General features: G+C 44.6%; 1 protein-coding gene across 3 annotated transcripts in view; it reads left to right on the forward strand.

The window, feature by feature from the left end:
* NME9 (NME/NM23 family member 9) overlaps positions 1-26722 on the forward strand; it is a 697622-nt gene that overhangs the window by 354955 nt on the left and 315945 nt on the right. For all 3 annotated transcript variants that reach the window (XM_078680514.1, XM_078680516.1, XM_078680515.1), the window contains exons 12-14: positions 4388-4532; positions 6350-6457; positions 14629-14780. In XM_078680514.1, the coding sequence (XP_078536640.1) occupies positions 4388-4532; positions 6350-6457; positions 14629-14780 (405 nt within the window). The remainder of the gene's footprint in view (positions 1-4387; positions 4533-6349; positions 6458-14628; positions 14781-26722) is intronic.

The following is a 26722-nucleotide window of genomic DNA, read 5'->3' on the forward strand; positions in this document are numbered from 1 at the left end:
ATTACAGACCCGTACGCTTTCAGCGCTTGCGAATATTCTTTTAGACACAGCGGACACTATACAAGTGGTGGGAGGTGATTTCAATGACGTTATGAATATAGAACAAGACCGCTCCGGGACCGCAGGGAGGGGAGGGCACCACACCACACTGTTCAGTCAGATGTCCACTATTGGATTCACGGACGTCTGGAGATGGATACACCCGACACGACAAGCCTACTCGTATTACTCTGGTGCACACAGGGTGTTCTCCCGATTAGACTATGTTTTCATGTCTCGACAGTAGTTGACTGTGAAGGATACCGCAGAATATAAGGCCAGAGGCATATCGGACCATTCGCCACTGCTAGTAAGGGTGGGGCACTACCAGGGCAGGGGCACAGGCTCCTGGCGCTTAGCGGCCTGGGATCTCCAGAATGTAGACATAGTGAGAGGCATTTGTGCAGACATTAAAGTATATATTGCAGAAAATGAGGGAACGGTGGAGTCAACTGTTTAGCGCCATGAAACCTCTGAGTGCCCGTGCGCTTAACAAATTCTGAATAACATAACATAACATAACATAACAGTCACCTTTTGGGAAGCCCTGAAGCCGGTGTTGCGGGATAGGATACAAGGCAGACTGGGAGAGGAAAGACGTAAACTCCAGGCTGCGGTGGCTGACCTGGAACAGACTATCTTGCGATGGGAGAGGGAATATCAGGCGCACAGGAATGACGAGACTCTTAGGAGGCTACTTGATGCCCAGCGACAATACAGAGAATTAGTGACTAATGAGGCGAAGACCCAATCCCTCGCCACCCTGCACCGTCTATACGACGTGGGAGACAAGTCCGGCAAGCTTCTAGCGTGGCTCATCAAAAGGGAGCGGGCGTCGCGATGGGTAGAGAGTATCTCTAATACCGACGGGACTAGTGTTCATACAGACAATGAGATTGCTGAAGCCTTTGCTTTGCACTATGAACATTTCTATGCTACCCGAGATCTTGTAACTTGTGAGGAGGCGCTCCTTTACATGGAACAGACGGATCTACCGGTGCTCCCTCCCAAGGCACAGGTGGACTTAGAGGCGGACATTACGATTGATGACATTGCGGAAGCCATTGCCAAGCTGCGGCCGGGCAAAACCCCGGGCCCGAATGGTTTTCCGGCCGAGTTCTTCAAGCGGTCGGCGGACCTCTTGACACGCCATCTTCAAGGCCTCTTTACCGGTGCCCTCCGGGAAGGGGCCCTCCCCCCAGATCTTGCTAGTGCGACGATTGTACCAATCTACAAGGAGGGCAAGCCGCGAGATGACTGTGCCTCCTACCGCCCCATCTCATTAATCAATACGGAAGTGAAGCTGTTGGCCACCATTTTGGTGGCCCGCCTACGGGCGGTTATTCCGGACCTTATTCACCTAGATCAATCAGGTTTTTTACCGGATAGGGCTACTAAATTGAACCTCAGAAGAACCCATAACTGGCTGCAGGAAGTGCGTGGGCGGAGCGAACCTCACTGGTTCCTCTCCCTGGACGCCGAGAAAGCGTTCAACGCAGTGCACTGGCCATTTCTCTTTGCAGTACTTCATAAGTTCGGTTTTGGACCAAACTTTGTGCAATGGGTCCGGCTTCTCTACAACTCCCCGCGGGCCACGGTGAGAGTGAACGGGACAACGTCGCGTGAGTTCCGGATACAGAGGGGTACCCGACAAGGGTGTCCCCTGTCTCCCCTCCTCTTTACACTCACTATTGAGGTACTTGCCGCCAGGATCCAACAAAACAAAGACATCTCGGGTTTTACGTGCACTGACACAAACTCGTCACAAGAAAAGATCTCACTGTATGCAGACGATGTCTTACTGTATATAATTAAACCGGACATCACCGTCCCGGAGTTATTCCGGGAATTAGAGCAATATGGCGGGCAGTCGGGATACAAAATAAACTGGCACAAGTCTATCCTCTATGACCCCGGAGGACGGGATAGGGGGGGTAGGTTACCGGAGAGACTACAGACAACAACCGAAGGCTTCCAATACCTCGGGGTATACATAACTTTGAGCAAGACCCTCTCGTTCCAAAGAAACCTGGAGCGGATCATATTGAACGCGGGAAAGGATATTGACCGCTGGAGACTGCTCCCACTCACGCGCCTAGGCCGAGCGGCCATGTACAAAATGGTCACTCTACCCAAATTCCTCTATGCCTTACAAAACGAATATTACCCACTGCCAATTGCGGTCTTCTCCAAGATCCATTCTGACCTGCGATCCTTTCTATGGCTGGGTAAACATGCTAGGGTGGCCCTGTCGACGCTCCAGAGGCATCAATATAGTGGGGGGATCTCGCTCCCCAATCTGGAGGCCTACTACTGGGCGGAACATTTGACACCTATTAACGAATGGATCCATGCCCCGGCGGACAACCCGACGTATGCTTTAGAAAGAGCTAAAATGTCACCCCGAAACCTTTTGAGTTATCTCTATGGAAATGCCAGTAAGGCAATGCTCCTTCCGGCAACGTCCCTCGCACTCACTACCTGGACTAAGGCCACGAGGCGCATGGGTTGGTAAAAGAAGCTTACAAAGCAGACACCATTGTGGCACTGCCAGTGGTTGACAGAACTCACCAAGCTGCGAGGTTTCCAAAGGTGGGACGATATCGGCATCTCCACTATAGGAGATGTGATAGTCAAAGGAGAGCTAAAATCTTTTCAGGTACTTAAATCAGAGTTCGGCTTACATACTACACAGCTGTACAAATACATCCAATTACGACACGCATGGCGAGCCCAACATATCACACTCTCTGATATCTCAGAATATGCGCCATTGGAAGGGCGCCTCCTCCAAGAGCAGATAACGAGTAAGGCGGTCTCCTTAACCTATAAAACCCTGACAAATAATATGCTGGGGCACCTGGCGAAACTCAGAGGTACATGGGAGGCAGAGGTGGGGGTCATGGAAGATCTAGACTGGGAGATAGTGCTGATGCACCCCCTGGAGGTGGCAATCAAATCAAGATTGCGACTCATCCAATTCAATGTGCTCCATCGAACCTACTATGATAGAGTACGCCTCTGTAAAATGGGGAAAATAGAAGACTCACGGTGTCTTAGATGCCATCACTCTGAAGGTAACTTTTATCATACTATTTGGGCATGCAAAACAATACAAACGTACTGGACTCAGGTATTCTGGGAACTTGAGGAGGTCTTGGGGGTTCCGATCCAGCAGGAGCCTAAACTGGCACTGCTGGGCATGACCACTGAAGTGGACCTAGCTCGCCCACTTCTTACATTCCTGGTCCTCGCTTTGGTTGTGGCCAAGAGAGACATTGCAAAATACTGGGGGGCTCCCGAACCCCCGGGAGTGGAAGAATGGAGGAGGGGGCTAGATCTCTATATGGCAGCCGAAAGAGTTACCTATAAGGCAAGGGGGTGTCACAAAAAATTCCGGAAAGTTTGGTCCAAGTGGCGCCACTATCACGGGTTGGACGGGGGGCAGTGAGGGGGGTGTATATTGACTGTAGGCAAACACACAGAGAATACTTTATACTACTGCAAAGGATGGGATGTGACAAGATGACCTTGAGGGGTGCCGTGTGGCATAGACCTTTTGAGGCTTCGACTTATGACAGAATTTACTAGCTGTGAGGAGGGTGGAGGGGGGAAATCGGAAGTGTAACTGCTGCTACTTTCGAGGCTGTATTGTTTATGTTATTTTCTTTCTCGTACTGTTTGATTGGTTTATTAGAGGGAGGGAGGGGGTAAACAAGAAAATGTAGACACTTGAAATGTCCATTAGATGCTCATGCTTGTTGATGCACTTGACTGTTCGGCACCCGAACGATAATTGCCGCCCGACCTCCGGGTTGTGGGCTAAATGTCCGTGTGTCGCTCTATTGACTGTACGGTGCCTTATTTCGGATGAATAGCTGGAATACTGATAGTTCGCTGATATCTTTCTGTATGTCTGCAAATAAAAAAAATAAAAAAATAAAAAAGATTGGCACATAGTGAAGAGAGTTGGTAAGTATGCATTAATTATAGTTCTTTATGTGGAATGGGAAGACAGTTTTAAAGTAGGCTTTGGACATTTTTCTTGGGAGATTTGAAGGATGAAAGGCAAATGGTCTACTGAACAACAGCTATATGAGAATAAGTTGCAGTCGCCGACAACCTTTGCAGTCTTAAAAATGGAGAACTAGAGCTGAAAGGTTTTCCACCATTCTTTTAAAGTCCCAGAATAGATCATTGCGATTATTATGGCGCACTGACTTCAGTGGTAAGCCATTTTACCTCCAGTCATGTGTTTTTGCCATTTTGTTTGTCAGAATTAGATAACAATTCATTTTTTCTGGATATCAATAATGATTAACTTCTTATTTCAATTTCTTTGGTCCAGATGAAGTCTTGCAGAGTATACAGGAGGCAGGCTTCTCCATCGCCATGCAGAAAGAAGTTATGCTCACGGAGCAACATGTCAAGGAGTTCTACAAAGAGCACATTGACAAGGATTATTTCCCTGCTCTTCTACAGCAGATGACCAGGTGAGTGAAAAGCTTTTCATCACAATTCTCCAGCCACATCTCACAGGGTTCCCCACGAGCTGGAAAATATCTGTATACTTGTGTCTCAAAAACAAGTGATCCTCATCAAAGGTTGCATCTAAAGCATCTAAAACACGAAAGCATTTATTTTCATTTCAAATCTTTATTTCGGCTACAAGCCATAAAAGTACAGAAAACATCATGTAAATTGTAAAAACATTAAAATCATACTAGCATACCCCATAAAAAAACATAAAAGCAGTTGAAAACAACATCATAAAATCCAATCGGATAGAACATCAAAAAATGTAACAAATGCAGTCTTTGTCCATATATTCACAACGTGCAGGTGCTAAAAACAGTCAAAGACTCAAAGGAGGCCCTAGAGTTTCTCAGTGAGATCTCACAGCAGGTACTTTTTTTAATGGACGAATACAATCTTAAACCACATCATCTCGGAGTACTAATAAAAGTGGGGTAACAAGATCATTAGAAACCCCTTGTGCTTCCATAATGTCAAGCCCTGCATTAGATTAAAAAATTGTGCGCCTAATCCTCTAGCACCGGAAGATATTGAGAGACAGCAAAAAAAACAATACAATATTTTGTGTCATGTCTCAAAATGCGAAGGGCCTCAACATGTTTTCTCACACCCACTATTTGACACACTTAAAGGATCCATGTTTTCCTCCCCTTGGCATAGGCAGGAGAAAATAATAAAACATGCTGCACAGTTTCCTTACTAGCGTCGTAGGTGGGGCAATCCCAACTATCCAGCTTTTAGGGATGGCCCCTACCTGAGGTGAAGGAAAACAGAAGGAGGGTGCCATAAGGAAACTTAAGATAACGTTTCCTGGCTTCCGCAGGCTTAATCTCGTCAAGAAACCACTCCTTTTTGAACTCATCCTTTTCCCACAAGGAAGGCATCAGACAAGAGGCCAAAAGTGGATTGTGACTGCATTTGGTCCAATTTATACTGGCTGTAATTTACTTTGGTGGTTTTCTTACTAATAGACCCAGGTGTTTTGGGATATTCCCACAATATCTTGTTTCCCAACTTTCCCAAGGTGTCCCTCATATACCTTATCCACTGGATTTTGCCACAACTTGACAGCATTAAAATCTCCCCCAACCCCCCTCCCCCCCCCATTGTATGTTATAAGCTCAGGTTAAGCCCAAAGCCTCCATCTATAAAGGATTGGCCTCAGCCCTATCTCTTCTGAAATGTGCTGGATGCCCAAATCCTGCCAGAGCAGTTTCCAGTTGCAGGAACATAATTTATCCTTTTCATTTTAATGTTATGACTCCATGTCTGTTTGTTCTACTTCCCACGTAACCCTACAGACCCACTCTAGCCCTCATACCGCTAAGTCTAACTCTTCCCATATGTCTTTTAGGTTTGTGTGAGATAGGCAATGCAGTTGTCTCAGAGTAAAGGATGTTTGCTTAAAGGTTCTACAGCAAAGGACAACACACTTATTCTAATTGTAATGTCCCATCAGTCCTTCACAAAATGTGAAGTGATGCTTCCCAGGGATGAACGTGAATCAGAAGATGCACATTTTCCACAAGTGGATTCTTTTTTTCATCTGTCATCATTGCCTCTGTCATTGCCCATCCATGGCCCCCTGTGGCTCCAACTGTAGCCTTCAGGTAGATGTAAATTAAAGATTCCTCACATGGGCTAGGGAATTATGGTTCTGTAGTGCAGTGATATGTCTCTTAACTGTCATCCAGAGGGTTTCTTTACACAAATACGGTTGTCTGTTTTCAAGTACAAAAGCAGAGTTGACTGAGATATTAATGCTTTTTTTCAGTGACCCAGTCCTGGCCTTGGCTTTGGTGAAGGAGAAGGCTGTTGAACACTGGAGGGAGCTACTTGGGCCCGCAGATGTCAGTCAGGCTATTGCTGAAGCACCAGTTAGGTTTGTGATTAATATTTCTCTTCTTTATATTTCTACTTGCAGTTAGAATCATCTAATATTACTTTGTTTGTAGTACCCCCTTTTTCAGAATATGCTCCTGTGCAATGTGGAGGTTAGTGTCAGCTTTGAAAGCATTTCTCATTTGGTGAGGGGTTCATCTCCACAGTGGATGCAGTTCCCCATATAGCTATAGTCTTCCTATCAAGGATCAGAAAAAAATATTAGCTACCATGTTATATATTGTGCTACATAGCAGCCATACAAACGGTGAAACAAGCAGCATGTGACTAGACGTATATGGCAATAGTTGACAAAAAGTTGAGTAGATTTTCATGTGTCCTTAGTTTTATGAAGGTAGAACTTCAAGACCCTTTTAATGTCTAGTGAATAAAAGGGTTGTTCAGGTAGAGTGAGGGGGAAAATGTAGATAATGTAGTGATCTATTTAATGTGGAAATCTGTAACTACATTTGATCACCTTCAGTTCTACCCGATTTGTATCAAAGATTGTGTAGGTTTCTATAGAAGACAAGGCTTGAATCTTGCGGACTCTTTGAGCTGAAGTAATAGCAACTGAAAGTGCTGCTTTCCAAGAAAGATGTTGGAATGTAACCTTGTACCTGGGTTAAAAAGGAGGACCCATTAATTTTGGCATTGCAAGGTTAAGCTCCCATAGGAGGGAAAGTCTTTTAATTGGAAGAAATACTTTCTTCAGACTTTCCCAAAAAGTCTTTGACTATGAGAATTTTGAAGACAGAGTTCTGGTTAGGAGACTTTTTGTAAGCTTTAATGCCTGCTAAATGGACCTTTCTTGAAGGAAATTGTAATTTCGATTGGTCCAAATAAATTAAATAAGGAAATATAGTCTCTTTTTGACATATAATTGTATTTTGTCCATTGTTCTGACACCATTTACAAAAACATTTACACTTCATGGAATAACATTGTCTAGCAGACTGACTTTTTGCTTCCCTTAAAATTTCCATGCAGTCAGAAAATAAATCTAGGTGACTGTACTGTCAGATGTCAGGAGTCATGCTGGCAAATGCAACAAGGTTTTTAAAAAAATATATTTTTATTTGCATTTTTATGAAGCATAAACAAAACAGGCATGTCACATACAACCACCGTCCACTTCCTTCCCACCATACCGCTTCCTCACCCCTCCCACCTGCACACGGTCCCCTCTTCATCCTGACAGGACTGTACCTTGTTTGTGCACAAATCCCTAATGTGTTGAAATAAAAGCCCCCTTCCAATTCCGCCCCATCCTCAGCCAGTGTAGCCGGGTACCTCTCCCACTTTAGTTTACAGTCCCCCATCCAGCCCATGGGCAAATGCAACAATGTTATATTCTGGTGAAGAATCTGATCCTGAAGTCTCGACAGTAGGTTGGGCTAGACAGGACATCTCTTGTGTGGTTTGATGGACATTTAGAGAAGATCAGGAAACCACTACTGCCATGGCCATTCCACAGCTATCAGGATCATCATCCATGGTGTTGTTGATTTCTGATTTACCAGTGCAATTGGGGGCAGTGAAGGGAAGGCATACAGACAATCTTATGACCATGACATCAAAAGGGCATTGCATTTCAACAATTGTTCTGGTTCTCTGGATGCGAAGTTTTGGTATTTGCTGTTTTTTTCAAAAGGTAGTCGACCTGGGTAGGTTCCAATCTGACCACTCCCCCATTCTACTGGAGTAGAGCAGAGCTCTGACGCAATCTGATGAGAGACTTTGGTGATTGCAGATGGAGGCGTTGCTGGATACACCATTTAGATAGGCCATTGGTGACACAATTCCAGATATCTAGTGAGTAATTGGGGCACCATTACGAACAGGGGCACGGAGTGAGAGGCACTCAAAACTGCTAAACGGGGGAAATGTTTGAGCAGGATAAGTGGTCTGCGTAGACAGATGCAGGCTAGAATGGGGGACCTTGAGAAACAATTAACGGAGGCCCAGCAAATGGATGTAGAGAGCCCATAGGTAGCTGTCTCCATGGTTGCTATTAAAAGACATCTGGCAGATACATGGGACAGACTAGATAGGTTTACAAATTGGGAATACAGGCAGAGAGTACATCGAGAGGGTGACCGATCGGGCAGATTGCTAGCCTGGCTACTTAGGAGAGAGACAGAGATGCTGCCTTTTATGACTCTCCGCTGTGGCGATGGAACCATCCGCAATACGCAGTGACTTAAGGGAAAGGTCCTTGGCAGATGTGCACAGAAAAGACTAGCACCTCATCTAATTAATCCCGCCTACAAGAAAATATATAATGAAGGATGTCAAGGGCTAATGTAATTATTGCTCCTTTTCCTTCTTTTCTTTTTCTGAAAGCTGCAAGAAATGGCAACTCCTTCCTGTAGCCATGTTATCGCTACATTAACAGAATTGCGTAAGGGAAAATTTTCTCCAACAAAAGGTCACAAACAGAGGAAAAGCCAGAAGGTGAATAGTTGTTAGTGAGATGTGAGGAAAAGCATAGTGCTAGACTAGACAGAATAATCAGGTCAGAACAGGCCAAGAAAATCTTGAAACGAGATTCCAAATTCAAGAACTGGAAAAAGAGACAATGAACACAGCATAAAATATTTCAGAATGCGTGTTTTTAGTGTTTTTATGGTTCCCACAGGAAATTACATCACAGAAAGTAAGCGGCCATCTTGGTTTGGGATCAGAAGCTTGGATAAATCTGCAAGGAAACCATATTTGACTGGTTTTAAGACTTCACTTCCTATAAGAAAATGTAAGGATAACAACATGATTGAACACAAGGGGTCTAAAAGTAAGTTTCATCATACATTTTGTTAGTTTAATGTCAGGACTGGATTGATGTTGCAGCGGTAGTCAGCCCCAGCAATTTCATGTGGAGACAAGATTCATAATCCAACTCAGCCACAAGACCGTACCAGAAAAGGAACACCTGTAAAGATCAGTGTGGGCCACAGGAGAGACCCAGTAAACCTAAAGTCTGGCACGAGCTTCCAGAAGAAATAAACATCCACATGGACAAATGTACTCTGTGAGTTCCTGACCCTTGTGCACATAATTACAAAGCAACAGAAAAATAGTATTCTCAGTGTAAGCAGTAAATCTTTGGGACTCCTTGCCAGGTAAAATATAAAGTGTGCAAGAACATCTGAAGTTCTGAAAGAAGATATACATTTGTCTCCTCCTAAAATAAGAATACAGAATCAATGAATTATAGAGTCCCAAGATTGCTCCAAATCAAACAGAAGAACAAGACCAACTCCTGAAAAGCAACAGAAGCTACTATAATTGTGCACCACCACTCTAAGCTGCAATCAGTACATGACTTGGATTAGGATTACACCTCTCTGAGCCGTCCCAATACGAATACCTGCACTGGCAGACTATATCCATAGCAGACCACAACACATCTCCTAGCCCTAGCTAGATTATACTTGAAGGGGAACTTGTAACCAGGGGAGAAGTAGGGCATATCTTTACTTTAAAGCAAGATCACTCAACCCTTTAAAACATCGCACACAGAACCAAGAGGTCATGCTTCCAATGCACAAAGAGATCCATGAACCATCTATACCCCTGTGCTGTACAATATCAAAGAATATGCCCTGAATACAACCATCTGGCATCTTGGAGAATTTTAACATAGTCCTTCCCTTCAGTTCCAATTCTGGCTCCCTTAAATCCTCAAGTTTAGACACTATAGAGCTACTTTCCAGTAGTACAACAATAGCTAGCATTTAGGGTTGGCTTCTTATGTAGACCCTCCTGGAGAATCCCACTCTGCTTTTCTTTAAATAGGTTCATAGAGAATAGCGGCCTCTAACCGATTCAACCTTTTACAGTACATTGGTTGATAAATATGGCACACACATACATGCACACAAATATGCGCACACATACACAAAAATATATCATGGGGGCCTGCAGAGCAACTCTTAACAGCTGACTAGTGTAAACTATTAATTCATTCCTTTGTGCACTTTAATTGCCATGAAATATGACAGGATAAGTGCACCACTCTGGTCACTCATGCATCAAAATGCTTTCCACTTGGGTCACACTGCAAATGCAGCATTCTTTCCATCACACCACTACCTTATGGTTTAGCATGGTTGACATCCAACAGTTTGCTTCGGTACCTTCCAAAGGGCATAAAGATCTAGACAAATGGAATTACAATTGCATTACCTTTATCAGAGGGCTCTCTGCTGGATGAGGTCCTGGAAGTAGTTCTTTCAGCTCAATACTGTTAACTAAGGTTAAATAGTCATTCATGTGACTAATAATTTCTGAATAGTGAGTTGTGAGGAGTCTTTAAATCTTTGCTTACCCTATTTTGAAATTCTTGAAATTTCAGTCTCCATGGTTATGATGATTTTCGTTAACACACAAAGTGGTTACTTTACAGCAATTTTGGCATTTATGTGTTCTCTTGCAAAGGGTTCTTCTACCTTCCAGATTCTTTTAGTGAATAGATTTTTGAAGAGTCTGACTGAATCAGTGGGTTTTCAATAAAATGTTGACCTTCCTGATTGTTTCACTGATTTGTACCTCTGGACTCATGATCACTGAAATTGTTGATGTTTACGGCACTCGGTCTTGTTGCCTTTTGCTCAGCTAGGTTTGTAGAAAATCTACAAACTATTTGCTTGGACGGACCTTCCTTTTCTGTCTCATTGCCAGAGAAGATTGTATTATGTTTTAGGTCATCTTTTTTTCCGAAAGTCTTATCTTTTATCAACTCATAGCCCTTATTACGATCTAACCGACCGCCAACGCAGCAGGCAAGAGACCGCCCAACAATCAGTCAGCAGTCCCACTGTCCAATTACAATATGACCGTTGTCGTAGCGGTCGGAAAGTGATTTTTTTTCCAATGTGGCTTGTATTGCGGCTCAGGAAAAGGGCTGCAGCACAAGCCACAGTGAAAAAAAGCACTTTGTGCACATCCATGCACTGTCTGCCAGGCACCATGTGGTGCCTGCCAGACTGTGCATGGATGTGTACGGGGGCATTACATGTGCCCCCAGGTGGAAGGATCAGTGGCAGTTGGGAACTATACTGAAAAGAAGGGTGAAGAATGGCTATTATGTGCCAGGGTTTACTGCCCCCCACTCTGTGGATTGGCAAGGACCGGAGGTCTCTGGATAGCCTAGGGCCTGGTCCTGGCCGTGAACAACTAGGGAGTACCAGTGTGGTGGCCTAGTTGGTCCTGAGAGTATGAACAGAGGGATTGAAATGTGTTCAGATTGGCGTAGAACTGGAATATGCCCCTGCTGTTGCGGGCCAGGGTCCATGTTCTATCGTCCAAAGCAGAGAAGCCCATTGGTCTCCTCTGTGTTTTGGCTGGAAGGGGGTTGTGTTGGACTTGGCCCTTTTTGCAGGGTTATCCCTGAACTTTTTGCCTTCCTCCTGTATTTTTTCTGACCTGTTGTTGGCTGTTTTATGACTGTGGGCACTTTACTACTTCTGATCAGTGCTAAAGTGCATATGCTCTCCCTATTATAAATTGATGTATGGATTAGTGTCTCCATGATTGGCTTATTTGGTTTACTTCTCAGACCCAGTACAGTGCACTGCATGTGCCCAGGGCTTGTAAATCAAATGCTGCTGGTGGGCTTGCAGCACTGATTCTGCCACCCACCGGAGCAGCTTGTACAGTGTGTCTCAGGTCTGCCATTTCATAGCCTGTGTGCAGTCTGGTACTGCCATGTTGACTGGGCAAGTGCACCCACTTGCCAGTCCCTAAACCTTCCCTTTTATACATATTAGTCACCCCTATGGTAGGCCCAAGGGCAGGGTGCATTGTAGGTAAAAGGTAGGACATGCCCTGATGTGTGTGGCATTTCCTAATAGTGAATTACAGCCATTTTCTGTTTTTTCAAGGCTATCTGTTCCCCATAGGCCAGAATGGGCAGTTAGATTATAATATTTTATAATCCTAACCGACTCAGGGAACCAGGTAGAAATTCGAGGTTAGTATGCCTGAACTCTGAATAATAAAATACATATTTTAGTGAAGTTGGTTTTAACATTTTGTGTTTGAAAATACCACTTTTAGAAAGTAGGTATTTTCTTGCCTAACTATCCAAGCCTGCCTCTGCTAGGTTGTGTATTCCTTGTCTGGCGTTTGAGTGACAGGGGCTGGGGGATTCCAGGAGATAGGGTGAGTCAGCACAGAGCTGAATAGAGAGATCTGCATGGAGATGGGAGGGAGGAGTTGCACCTGGGACCTGAATAGGGCTGTGTCTTCCCTCGACAATGCTAGCTCCACCTCCTGCGGTGTGTCTGATGTCCCTGGGCTCCTCACACAGTAAGGAAGCGAGCATCAACTCCCCTGCGCAGCAGTAAGGAACCAACGCATCCACTCCCCTGCGTGTAAGGAACCAACGCATCACCTTCCCTGCGGCCCTTTTGTTTTCTTGTTACGCCTTCAAGGTACATTGAGAGTAAAGTGTTGCATTTACAACTTGAGTGAACTGATCTATTTTATAACATTTTATAGTCTATTTTTCAGTACAGTATTGTGGATTTTTGTCATTTGGTCCTGTGTTAAGTCTATATAAAAATACTTATTTTTATAATACAACCTGCGTGGTGTCCATCTGTAGTGTTGTCACTGTATTACTGTTTGTGTTCACAAATGCTTTACACACTGCCTCGAAGATAAGCCTGCCTGCTCGTGCCAAGCTACCAAGGAGGTGAGCAGGGGTTATTTTAGAAGTGTAGCCACTTACCCTGACTAGACGCAAGGGTCCCTATTTGGTCAAAGGTATCTACCTCTGCCAACTAGAGACCCCCCAAATCTAACAGCCGTTTAAGAGTGGAGCGTGATATAGATCACCCCACCTAGTTGAACCCTCTCACCACAGTCTGGTAAGAGTGGAGCCCGTTTTCTGATTATTTTAGGTCCTGATGAATGCCATGGACCCTACTGGGCCAACTGGCAGAAACATGTCGACCATATACACCACGGTGGGGGGACAATAGAATACCCAACACACCGACCATTCATTTTAATTACCATACAGATGACAGTTACATTAAAATTGGTTTGACATCAGTAATGGCCTTTTAATTACACTTTTCGTTTGTAAGGGCCCCCACTTAGCTTAGAAGTGCATCCCTGTCGTCAGGTGTATGCCCGCCCTCTATCAAACCAAGTTTCTAGAGGGGGAGGACTGGTCAATGATGAAGAATGACACCAGGTGGTGTGTGAGACCAGTCTTTCACTTTTTGTGAGATGCCTGCACTCACAAATTAACACTGTAGCACCTTGGTCACCTGACTGGGAGCGGCTATTTTTGTGATTAACATTATATGTTGGAGGCTGCCTGCTCCTTGTACCCCGTGCCTCTGGTTCCCTTCCCTAGATCTTCTCTGGGGCTATGGCATCGTAATCCCTACCCTGCAGAGGCACTGTCCCCAGGGTAGGGATATGATTCCTACCGCCACACCAATCCTGTTAGAGGCAGTGGTCTTTCCTCGTGACCTCTGCGGTCCGACCGCCGCCATTGAAATGCGGAGATTGGACCAATAGCCTGTCTGTTGGGTGAACCACCACCGACGGTCGTCCACCCGACATTGTAATCAGGCCCATAGTTTCTTCTGAAGTATGCGTTAGAAGAACATCTTATTTACCTTCTATCTAGTCTTAGAATTTTTTCTCTCTTCATGTACTGTCTAGGGTTCAAGGTGCATCTACAATGTCTGGACTATAAGAGGGCTTTACTTCTTATGTTCTTTAGTTGCTATTTGCATGAGTTCATTAGTGACAGGTGAGGGAACTTAGGACGTTGCTGAGAGTATGGGAATGGCTTGCACCAGTATTGGCTACCTGTGGCTTTTCCATTTACTAATCCTCTGTTTCTGGAAGTGTTCTTTCATCATCTTGACAGGGCAAACATTTTCCGGCTCTAGTACGGTGCCTGGGTAAATTTGAGCAGATGAGTAATCTCTATGGAAGATTACATATCCCTCAAAAGATGCATAATTGAAGATAATTACCTTGTTCTTTTATCTAGGGAGCACATTTATTTAGATCTTTGTTGCATGAGTTAATCTTTGTTTTAGGAAAAGAAAAGGCAAATTGCCTCCGGAGTACACCAAAATCGGGAAACAACTGCACATTTATTTTGCCATTTAGTAAATGTCATCACTTTTATTTCCACAGCCTTAGAGCAAAGTTTCCACCAAAAGACACTCTGATCAATCAACTTCATGGAAGTTCTAGCAAAGAGGAAGCAGAGAAGGAGCTCGCATTTTTTTTCCCAGTGGAACAGACTCTAGCTACCATCAAACCAGATGCACTAGAGGAGCATAGAGGTGAGGCTGTCTGATACTAATTTTGCTAAATTCAAAGGATTTTATGGGTGATGTATCAATTGAAGGCCTGTAACAATGGCACTTAAACATTAAGAGTCATACGGATTCATTTGTGTAGTGTATTTCTGTTATATAGCTAGACATGAGCACTGCCTTACAGCATTTGCAAAACGTGACTGATAGGAATTACAGTACTGGAGCATTTTTGTAATGCCAGCAAGCACAGTTTTGAAAAAGTGTTTCCGCATTGGTTTCTAGAATTGTGGATAACAGAGGTAATCCAAAAAGGTCTTTCTGAAAAGGGTGGTCGGCCATGTTCTTACTACAGAGATTTTGAGTTGGTGCATAATGGTGGGCAATATTAATTGTCATTAACAGGTAACTCATGAAAGGCTTTCAAAGCAAGGTTGCCATTTTAGGTCTGTGTGAGGCCTCAAATAATCTTTGCTGCATGGTTTTGGAGTGTCTGGTGTGTTTTTATTTTTTCAGGTGTTGGTTTGGTGCATCTGTGTGGAACATGTTAAAGTAGTCTACCCAGAGTGAATTATTGTGGAAAAGGGAGGCGTGTTTTTTACCAGTTGAAGTTTCTAGTGCACTCCGTTGAACTCTAAAATTGTCAAAGGAAAGAGAGGATGGAATTAAAAAACTCAGTTTTCTTTTTCTTTGGATGGGGCTCAGTGCATGTTCCCAAATGATATATAAGAGGATATGCAGGGATGTGTGGTGTGTACCCAAGAAGAATTTTAGATGTGTTCACATTTGGGCAAATCATATCTGGAAACACATTCTTAAAAGCATTTTCTTTTCTTGCTGCTGGCTTTGGCAATTCTTAATGAGTTGTGATGGAGTTAGATGAAAGGACCAAGAGTAATAGATCCACACTCCATGTAAAAGTAATCATTCCTTTATTTAATATGTCATAGTTCTTTTAAAAGCTTTTCTGGAACTGGAATTGTCTTAGAGTAAACATATCTCATTTTAAATTTGAAAATTCTTTATGGATCAACGTAACTAACAACTTGATGTGTCCAATTATGGAAGTTTCCACCATGAGTAGCATTGATCATGAGGAATAATGAAAGTCAAGAAGAATCATTTGCTGGAATACCTCCACTGACATTGTACAATACAAGGTGGTGAATATTCACATGTGAACATGGTGTGCCCAATATATGGTTTGAATAGCAAAGAACCAAGAAAGTGACATTGTGCCATTCAACTTTTTAATTGCAACACTAAATCACAATTATCTTTGTATTGATAAAGCAATGAATGTCAAAAACAGTGAAGGAATATATAGGGAGCAGTTGTCCATGTGTTTATGTATGTGCTTGAATGCTTAGAGCCTTGGAAAGACCATCTTTTATGTACTCAACTCAATTTATTCTCCAGTAAAGAGGTTCAATATTCTAGTTACTTTCCCCTTTCTATTCATAGTGTTATATACTATATACTACGGGCATCTATCAGGCCCATGTATTTGAGGGATCATTTCCTACTAGAAATCATGTTATCTAAAAACAATTCTTCCCTGCATATGCTTTGGAGATGGACCTTTGACAGAAAACTGTTAACAGACTCGGACTATCAATTATTCAAGTCAAACGAGCAGCAAACAAATTAGAATTCTTTGTTACACTTTTCTCTTAATTTATAGTAGTGTGTTGTATTGCATTACAAATACATTGTTGTGCCAAATCGTAGCATGGTTAAAGCTTGTCATTAGCAAGAGCTAAAAGCTAATGCTAACTCTGCAACAATAAATGTCAATTTAGTTTGGGAAATACTTTTGGCAAGCAATTTCCCATTTAAAGTTTGAGGTAATCTGTTTATTTTAATTGTAGTAACACAAATACTGCTTGTCTGTATTACTGAAAATTGATAGAAGATTTCTAAACAAAGAGACAAAAATTGTCTTATTTCTAGACAAAGATTTAAAACTAAATATATCAAGGAACTTGTATACCTTCAGTAATTTGGGATAAAGTTAAGACCTATGTAAGGGTTTGGTGAAAGAAAATGGGAGGACGATAACTTGTAAATTATGTGCATGGAGGATCAAGTATTCAACATTAATTTATGTGCATCCTGTGATAGCCCATCAAATGTTAAAACATATTATATTTACCCATTTACATTTAGGAAAAGATTGAATAAATCTGCTAATCTCATATTTAAGCACATTTTATGTATAATATATTTTAACTCTAAAGTTCAATTTGACACCTCAGGCCGAGAGAAGGGAAACACTGAACAACATTACAGGCATAAATTGCAAGCAGGGAAGTACACTCCAAGAGTCTATGGTCTTAATGAACAGAATCTGGGAATTGTTGATTACTCATTAGTTATTCTTTCCAGGATATTTTATTCCCAACTCTTAATTCCTCGAAGAGTCCATCTTGGATTCAGATATCGCTATAACACATTAAAAAAGAGATATACCACATGGCATTATGGTAGGATTCTACAAACATGATAGCATAATACTTTCTCATCTATTCATACAGTTAATGTTATATATAGTAGAGAGGCACATGTCAGACACTTAATTGCCGATTAAGATCTCTGTCGGAAATCCTCCAACCTTAAATTGGATACTTTCTGATCGAGATTGTTGGTTTCACTTCTGACTGCCTTATTATAATTCAGGCGGTCGGAAGTGAAACCGGCTGGTCATTCTGATTGGATTCCGATGGGGTCAGTCGGTGACCTGCCCATAATCCATATGGACGGCGTTTTATGCCGTCTGCATTTCGATGCTCGGTTTCTGGCAGGCTTTCCATGCCGGGCTTTCTGACATTAAAGGCCTGTCGGAAAGCGAGTTTGGGGGCACATAGCAGGGTCTCCCTATGTTTGCGGCCTCCGGTTGGGGGCTGAGGGGGCACCTATGGTGCTGCCTTATTGATCCCTGAACCGTGTGGCAGGCACCGATCCCTGCACTATGTGGCAGGCACCCCTAGGTGCCTGCCACATGGTGCAGGGATGAACACAACTACCCATTTCCCTATGGGAGCTTGTGCTACGATCGGTTTATGGCCATAGCACATGCTCCCATTGGGAAATGTGAGTGTGCGACCGCACTATGTGCGGTCGCATCATAATTAGGCAGTCTGGAACACCGACAGGACGTCGGTCAGACCCATATCCACGTCCGCCCAAATTCGTAATAAGCCCCTTAGTGAGAGTCAAATCTGTATACTTTCTCACGGAAATATTCACGTATCAAGCCCTAAAAAGATATAAACATTTTTGAAGTAACACCATTTTTGTTTAATTTAGCTTCTACTGCGTTCAAAATAGAAACATCGTAAACATTTTGCTAAGCAGATGGTTTAATTTAATAGTTGGATATAATTAGCTGCACGAATTTGATCTGGTTCTATTAGGACCATGATAGCAAAATATTTATTCCTTTAAACAGTAATCTGAATTGCCAACTCTCAAACTGTAATATTGTTGTCGGTTTCATTGGCCATAACACCTGAAATATGTTATACTTTTGATACCATTGGTTCTATTGCTGCAATTGTTAATTGTAGATTGAGATGTAAAATATGCAGTTGCCGAAACAGGGCACTTAAAAGAACAAATGTTATGTGAAACTTTTTATGAGCGGATTCTGGTAGAGCATAAACAGCCCAGCAGAAAGCAGCAGCCCTGCAGTGTCTCTTGGGTAATGGGAAAGCTTAATATAACTTGCAGCCATTTTACACATTTTAGAAATTGATTGGTGTTAAAATGTCCTTATACTCTTTATGAATTTGAAGGAAAATCAATAGGTTTGTTACATTACTTTGATATGGCTATAGGACTTGAGCAAATTCCTTATTTACATCTGGATATATTAATGCAAAAAGCACCCCTCAATCTAGGCCTAATCTAGTCTGTTTCAATTTAAAAATAATAGCTACATTTCTACTGGTTGTGATATCACAGTTCATATTAGATCTGTGTTGTTCCAGGCTGGCAGCGTACTTTATGATTCTGAGTTTCATTGCCGCCAATTTTGCATTTATATTACTGTCTGCGTGTATGTGGTAAAATAAACAAGCCAGTTCGTCCTCGCCCACATGTATTGCCAAAATGTTGATCTCTGTACTTTACATTGAAGTCTGTTGGAAAAACCTTTCATCAAGGTTACCCTTTAAAAGTGTGAGGGTGGGGCTCGGCCAGTTAGGGGAATGTAGGAGACGCTTTTCTGAACCCTGATAAACTGCATCATTATTCCGTACCCCCAAGTCAAAAAGACGTGGTCAGTCGCATACCACTTAAAAAGCAGTGACACCTTCAGAATTCTGCTGATCTTGCATTGTTTAGTTGTAGGTGGATTGATCTCAAAGTCTGCCAAATTAGGCCCTTGGATTGAGATGCATCCACATGCAGGGTGCTCCTGGCAGCATGCTTGAGGCAGAAGTGTTGTTCATGACTGTTAGATGTAGACAGAAAAGGAATCCGGACGCTGGAGTCTTGAAGGGAAGGACGGAGGGAAGTAAGGGGAGGATGTTTACCACCGAGCCTAGCCCACATATCAGCAAAAAGTGCTACGTGGAAAGAGCTGACAGCCATGACCAAACAACCACAATACTGGTATTATTCTACATTTAAATTAAATGAGGCACTAATCAAAGTTTTGCTGCTCACACTCACACACTTACATTGATACTATCCTTAAGCTACAGTGAATCTGGCCAGGAGTGATTGATGAATCGATATGATGTTCCAGACCTTGATTAAACCTAATAAAATGATTTGATTCATAAAGGCGTGAGGAGGAAACTGGGATATAGTTTTCACCAAGAGATTTCAGTATTACTCACAGATTGCAACACTTCAGTAATCTTTTTTCGGGTACACATTTTAAAATATCATCTTAAATATGGCAATTGTAATCAACAGGCAGGAGATGTTGATCTATGCACCAGGTCTCTACTTGGTTTTTCTTTGTAATTTTGGTCCCAGTTAGCAGGTCCTAATATTAACATTAGTGACGTGAGAAGGAGATGGTGTAGTAAAAGCAGACCTTTTATGAGTTAGACATTCAGGGAATATGTGTGGCAAAGTTTGGACATATACACATACTCTTGACACATTCCTACGTATTCTTTTCGATATTATCTGCTCCTGAAAATTTCCCCACATCTCTAAGTGGATACCACAGTGGTGTAATTCCAGCTTGCCAGCCTTATTTCCTGATGAGGCCATTGAACATTAAGAAAACAGTTCCTTTCAATTTTGTGTCAGTTGTCCCACTGAGATACGTGCTGGACGGACATTACATTTAAGGTGTTTTCTTGCATATTTGCAGATCCCGGAATGTCTGTTCTTTAAATAATTTAAGATTCAAACGTATAGTCAGAATAAAATAACTGATTATAACAACATGACATCATGCACCCTGTAAAAGAGCTTTTATTATCAGTAAGTTCTAGGACCAAAATGTGGGCTTTATTGTGCATAAACAATACTAGAATTGCTTAACCTGAAATGCTCTGATAGAAAAGCAAGGAAATGGACAGTGATATTGGATCAAATCCAAGCAAATCTTTTTTGGTATGCTAGACATATTTTAAGTACAAAAATACATGTTAGGCTTCTAACAATTGTTTAGGATTTTTCTCTTCCAGGGGATACTCATCAATAGTCATAAGCACTGAATTATGTCCTCCCATGTGCGGGAACCCGGAGCATTTACAAAAAAAATACATATATATGTGAATGTTATAGAAAAAAGTACATAGTACTAAATAAACACATACATATACATGTATAACATAAAAGTATGCATCCCCATACATATCCAATAGGCTAAGAAGCCAACGTTACATGTATTTTTCTAGTATGAAAATAACACATATACATATAATGTAAGAGAAGGAAATGCTCAGTAATAGTATTCCACATAACCTTTTATTTTCATATAAGAAGACAGGTAATAGCAGGCAATTAGCTTACAAAAGGCTGCCTAGATAAATAACATCCTTGTACAGAAATGAAAATGGGCACCTGGCCTTTAAGGCCTCAGAGACCAGGAGCACCTTGCCTTTAAGGCCTCCCGGAGCCCCCTGCTCCCCATAATGCACCACAGATGACAGTTAGGTCAGTTCTTTTTTCCGGCTCCTTCTGTGAGGAACCTGGAGCTTGAGCTTAACTGATTTTGACTTTTTCCAGTCAGAATTTATTTTCTAACAACTTTATTCGACATTTCTTGTTACTGGTTGTATTTACCAGTCTTTTTCTGACAATTTGGTCATATTTCTTAGTCAGAAATGCCACCTTTATTTTATAAATGTCCTTCCTGTGGAAAGAAGATGGCCAAATCTGATCCTCATTCGGTCTGCTTCATGTGTCTACCTTCTCACGACACAGAGACCTGCTACCACTGTCTTCAACTTTCAAGAAGAACATTGAAAGAAAGAGAAATTATTAGACTTTTAGGTTTGATGGAGAGAGGAAAACATCAGAAAAGTTCAAGTTCAAGTTCAGTAATTTGTATAGCCCACTACTCACCCAGAGGGTCTCAAGGCGCTTGGGAGAGGGTGGGTGCATTACTTATCGAATAGCCTGGTTTTTTAACTGCTTTCTAAAGGAGAGGTGGTTCTGTGTACGGCGGAGGTGAGTGGGGAGGGAATTCCAGGTTTTGGCCGCTAAGTAGGAGAAAGATCTTCCTCCCATGGTGGATCTATTGATGCGCGGAATTGCGGCGAGGGCTTGATTAGATGATCGTAGTTGGCGGGTGGGTGTGTAGAAGGACAGTCGTTTGTTGAGGCATTCTGGTCCTAGGTCGTAGAGGGCCTTGTGTGCGTGGGTGAGGAGACGGAACGTTACTCTCTTGTTGATGGGAAGCCAGTGGAGGTCTTTTAGGTGGCTGGAAATGTAGGCTTGACGGGGGATGTCCAGTATGAGTCTGGCTGAGGCGTTTTGGATGCGTTAGAGTTTTTTCTGTAGTTTGGCTGTGGTTCCGGCGTAAAGGGTGTTTCCATAATCTAGTCGGCTAGTGACTAGTGCGTGGGTGACTGTTTTTCTTGTTTCGGTGGGGATCCAGCGGAAGATTTTTTTGAGCATGCGTAGGATGTTGAAGCATGATGATGAGACGGCGTTGACTTGTCTGGTCATCGATAGGGAGGAGTCTAGGATGAAGCCCAGGTTACGTGCGTGGTCCGTTGGTATGGGTGCTGTGCCCAGGGCCGGTGGCCACCAAGAGTCGTCCCATGCAGAGGGGGACGATCCTAAGATGAGGACTTCCGTTTTGTCAGAGTTTAGTTTTAAACGGCTGTTCTTCATCCACTCGGCTACTTCTTTCATTCCTTCGTGTAGATTGGTTTTGGCGGTGTTGGGGTCTTTGGTGAGGGAGAGGATTAGTTGGGTGTCGTCAGCGTAGGAGATGATGTTGAGGTTGTGTTGTCGCGCGATGGTTGCGAGGGGACTCATGTAAACGTTGAAGAGGGTGGGACTGAGTGATGATCCTTGTGGTACGCCGCAGATGACTTCGGTGGCCACTGATTTGAATGGGGGGAGGCGGACTCTCTGAGTTCTTCCGGCGAGGAACGAGATGATCCAGTCCAACGCTTTCCCTTGTATTCCGATGTTGCTGAGACGTTGTATGAGGGTGTTATGACAGACTGTGTCGAAGGCGGCGGAGAGGTCAAGTAGGATGAGGGCGGCTGATTCTCCGTTGTCCAGTAGCATTCGAATGTTATCTGCAGCAGCGATGAGGGCGGTTTCGGTGCTGTGTTTAGCTCGGAAGCCGGACTGTGAGGGGTCGAGTAAATTGTTGGATTCAAGGAAGACGGCGAGCTGGCTATTGACGGCTTTCTCAATGACTTTGGCCGGGAAGGGGAGGAGAGAGATGGGGCGGTAGTTCTTAAGCTCAGAGGGGTCCGCTGTGGGTTTCTTCAGAAGGGCGCTGAGTTCGGCATGTTTCCAGCTATCTGGGAAGGTAGCGGAATTGAGGGAGCAGTTGATGACATCGCGGAGATGGGGTGCGATGATGGAGTTTGCTTTGTTGAAGATGTGGTGGGGGCATGGGTCAGTTGGTGAGCCGGAGTGGATGGAGTTCATCAGACGGATGGTGTCTTCAGTAGTGATTGGGTTCCAGGCGCAAAGGTTGTGAGAGTGCTGTTTTGGTTCTGAGGTGGGTGGAGTGGGTTGCTCTTCGGACAGGTTTTTAAAGCTGTTATGAATGTCGGCGATTTTGTTGTGGAAGAAGGAGGATAGAGAGTCGCAGAGGTCTTGGGAGGGAGTGATGTCGTTGGTGCCGGCGGTGGGGTTGGTGAATTCTTTGACGATGTTGAATAGTTCCTTGCTGTTTTGGGCGTTTTTGTCGAGACGGTCCTTGAATGCTGATTTCTTGGTGGATCGGATTAATTGGTGGTGTTTGCGGGTTGCGTCTTTGAAGGTGGTCAGGTTGTCAGTGGTTGGGTTTTTTCTCCAGGTTTTCTCGAGGGAACGACATAACTTCTTGGATTTCTTAAGGTCATCGTTGAACCAGTGGGCTTTTTTGTTACCTTGATTGATCTGGTGGTTTTTCAAGGGTGCTAATTCGTCAGCGCTGTGGGTGATCCATTGTGTGAATTTGGTGGCAGCTTGGTTTGGGTCCGATGATAAGGTGGGGGGGTTAAGGTTAAGCGATGTGAAGAGCTGGTAGGTGGTGATTTTGTTCCAGTTTCTTCGAGGAAAAGGTTGTGCTGGGATGTGGGTCGTGGTCTTTTTGTAGCTGAAGTGAACGCAGCTGTGGTCCGTCCAATGGAGAGCTGTGGTGTGATCAAAGGAGATGTATTTGCTGGAGGTGAAGATAGGGTCGAGCGTGTGTCCGGCTGAGTGGGTGGGGGTGTCAACAAGTTGTTTGAGTCCGAGATTGGCCAGGTTGTCCAAAAGGGTGGTGGTGTTGCTGTCGTTGTTCTTTTCCAGGTGGAAGTTGAGGTCTCCCAGTAAAATGTAGTTCTCGGAGGTGAGGGCATGTGGGCTGATGAAGTCAGTGATGTCTTCGTTGAATTGTGTGCGGGTCCCTGGTGGTCGGTAGATGAGGGTGCCTCTAAGTGTGGTCTTGGGGTCGGTGTGGATCTGGAAGTGAAGGTGTTCGGCGGTCGCGAGGTTATCGTCGGAGGTGGTCGAGATTCGGATGGTGTTCTTGTGGACGATGGCGATGCCTCCTCCTGTTTGGTTGCTGCGGTCTTTTCGGATGATCTTGTAGGTGTCCGGGATGGCTATGGCGATGTCGGGCGCTGATGAGGTGTTCATCCACGTTTCTGTAAGGAAGGCGACGTCCGGTGATGTAGTGTCGAGTAGGTCCCAGAGTTCGGTGGCATGTTTGTGGATCGATCGGGTGTTCAGCAGGATACACTTCAGGTGGTTGGAGTCGGAGTTATGTTTGGGGGGGGAGGATTTGGCATGGGTCCTGATGCAGGCGAACTTGCAGGAGTGGCAGGCGAATGGTCTGTGGGTGTGTCCTGGGGCAGCTACGCAGCATTGTGGGGTGCGTCCGAGGTTAAGGGCAAGGAGAGTGGCGGCGTCATATGTTAATCGGGAGGAGTGGGTTTTGCGAGGACCAGGGGGTCTGGCGCTGGGCGCGGTCCAGGCGCGGACGGGCATAGACGGGCTTACCTTTGGCGCACCTTCGGCGCGCATGGGGCGCGACCGCTGCGCGTGAACGCTGCGCGTAAATGCATTTGTCATAAATGGATAGTGGAAGGGGAGGGGCGAGGGAGGGGCAGCTGGGAGGCGGGATCGTGGTGGAGGGGACGGGCTCTGATGCACAACAACAACAAGATGGCTGGTGAAACGAAACCGGAATAGGCCGGGGCACACACACGGTTACGCTGTTGGAAGGGGCACTGGGACAATTAGGCTACACAATTTTATAGGCAAAGCGGGCAATCTCTACAGCCCTAGGTAATCACTGCGGAGGTAATGCGATTTAAATATGACCAAATGAAGCGAGCAGCCTACTAAAACAAAAACAGCTGAATAATGAGCGCTATAATGGCAGAGGCAGCTGGGGAGGCAATGCGAGCAGCACAATTAATTCAAGATGCAGAGCAATACAGCGGGCGGTACAATAGTAGAGTAACGATAACCAGGTGGACCAGGGGTCGTGGGGAGCGTCCGCTTCCGAAGCAATCAGGGCAGACACAGCGCAGTACGGGACGGAGCGAGGCTAGGCTCTCAGTGGGAGGGAGGGGCAGCTGGGAGGCGGGATCGTGGTGGAGGGGACGGGCTCCGATGCACAACAACAACAAGATGGCTGGTGAAACGAAACCGGAATAGGCCGGGGCACACACAGGGTTACGCTGTTGGAAGGGGCACTGGGACAATTAGGCTACACAATTTTGTAGGCAAAGCGGGCAATCTCTACAGCTCTAGGTAATTACTGCGGAGGTAATGCGATTTAAATATGGCCAAATGAAGCAAGCAGCCTACTAAAACAAAAACAGCTGAATAATGAGCGCTATAATGGCGGAGGCAGCTGGGGAGGCAATGCGAGCAGCACAATTAATTCAAGATGCAGAGCAATACAGCGGGCGGTACAATAGTAGAGTAACGATACCCAGGTGGACCAGGGGTCGTGGGGAGCATCCGCTTCCGAAGCAATCAGGCCAGACACAGCGCAGTACGGGACGGAGCGAGGCTAGGCTCTCAGTGGGAGGGAGAGGCAGCTGGGAGGCGGGATCGTGGTGGAGGGGAGGGGCTCCGATGCACAACAACAACAAGATGGCTGGTGAAACGAAACCGGAATAGGCCGGGGCACACACAGGGTTACGCTGTTGGAAGGGGCACTGGGACAATTAGGCTACACAATTTTGTAGGCAAAGCGGGCAATCTCTACAGCCCTAGGTAATCACTGCGGAGGTAATGCGATTTAAATATGGCCAAATGAAGCGAGCAGCCTACTAAAACAAAAACAGCTGAATAATGAGCGCTATAATGGCAGAGGCAGCTGGGGAGGCAATGCGAGCAGCACAATTAATTCAAGATGCAGAGCAATACAGCGGGCGGTACAATAGTAGAGTAACGATACCCAGGTGGACCAGGGGTCGTGGGGAGCGTCCGCTTCCGAAGCAATCAGGGCGGACAGAAAAGCGGCCCAGAGAGTCAGCATACCTCCAGAGAGCCCCCTTTGAGAATAAGCAACGAAGATCTACATCACCATTCGCTAGAAGTAAGAAAAAAACATCACAGCTCCTCGTCGACGTCAACACCAACGACGCAAGTGAGATCGACGTCGAAGACAATATCACCGTCGAGAAGTAAGTCGACGTAGAGACATGCTTCGGGCTCGAAGCATGATTGACCTCAGTCGACGTCAAAGCGCCCGTCGACATCAAGTCAGAGGTCGACTTCGAGATCTCCGCCTCCTTCTCAAAGGTCGGCGTCCAGACACTCCAGATCACCCTCTCGGACCCATCAGCGGTCTACGTCGAGGGCATGATCGCCGTCAAAGAAGTCAACGTCGAAGATGCCGAATGTACATCGGCGGTCGACGTCGAAGAGACCAACGTCGAGGGCTTCTTCTCATAGGTGTACACCCTCAAGAGAGTCGCTGTCACGGTCGACGTCGATGGTGGCTCAATCCGGTTCGACGTCGAGAGACAGACAACTTGTTCCTGCTGAAGACGTAGCTAGACTGACGTCAAGATCACGGCACTCAACGTCAAGGGAAGCTTCTTCCTCGCCTGATATCACTATTATACAAGTTACACCGGAGGGCTCTCCGACTAACAGGAACAAGTCTCCTCCTATCAACATGTCACCAAGATGGCTAGAGGACATTAGGCACTGGAAAACCCAACCCAGGCCTTCTAAGAGACCTCCTCCCAGGGAATCCTCATGACCTTCTGCTGGTAGGTCCCTGAGATGATCCAGATCTCCTTTAAGACGGCGTGCATTCTCAAAAGAGTGTGCAAGTTCCCGCCGATTGCATACACTAAAGAGGAGACCCAATT

This window comes from Lissotriton helveticus, chromosome 3_1 (genome assembly GCF_964261635.1).
Source record: "Lissotriton helveticus chromosome 3_1, aLisHel1.1, whole genome shotgun sequence".
NCBI lineage: Eukaryota > Metazoa > Chordata > Amphibia > Caudata > Salamandridae > Lissotriton > Lissotriton helveticus.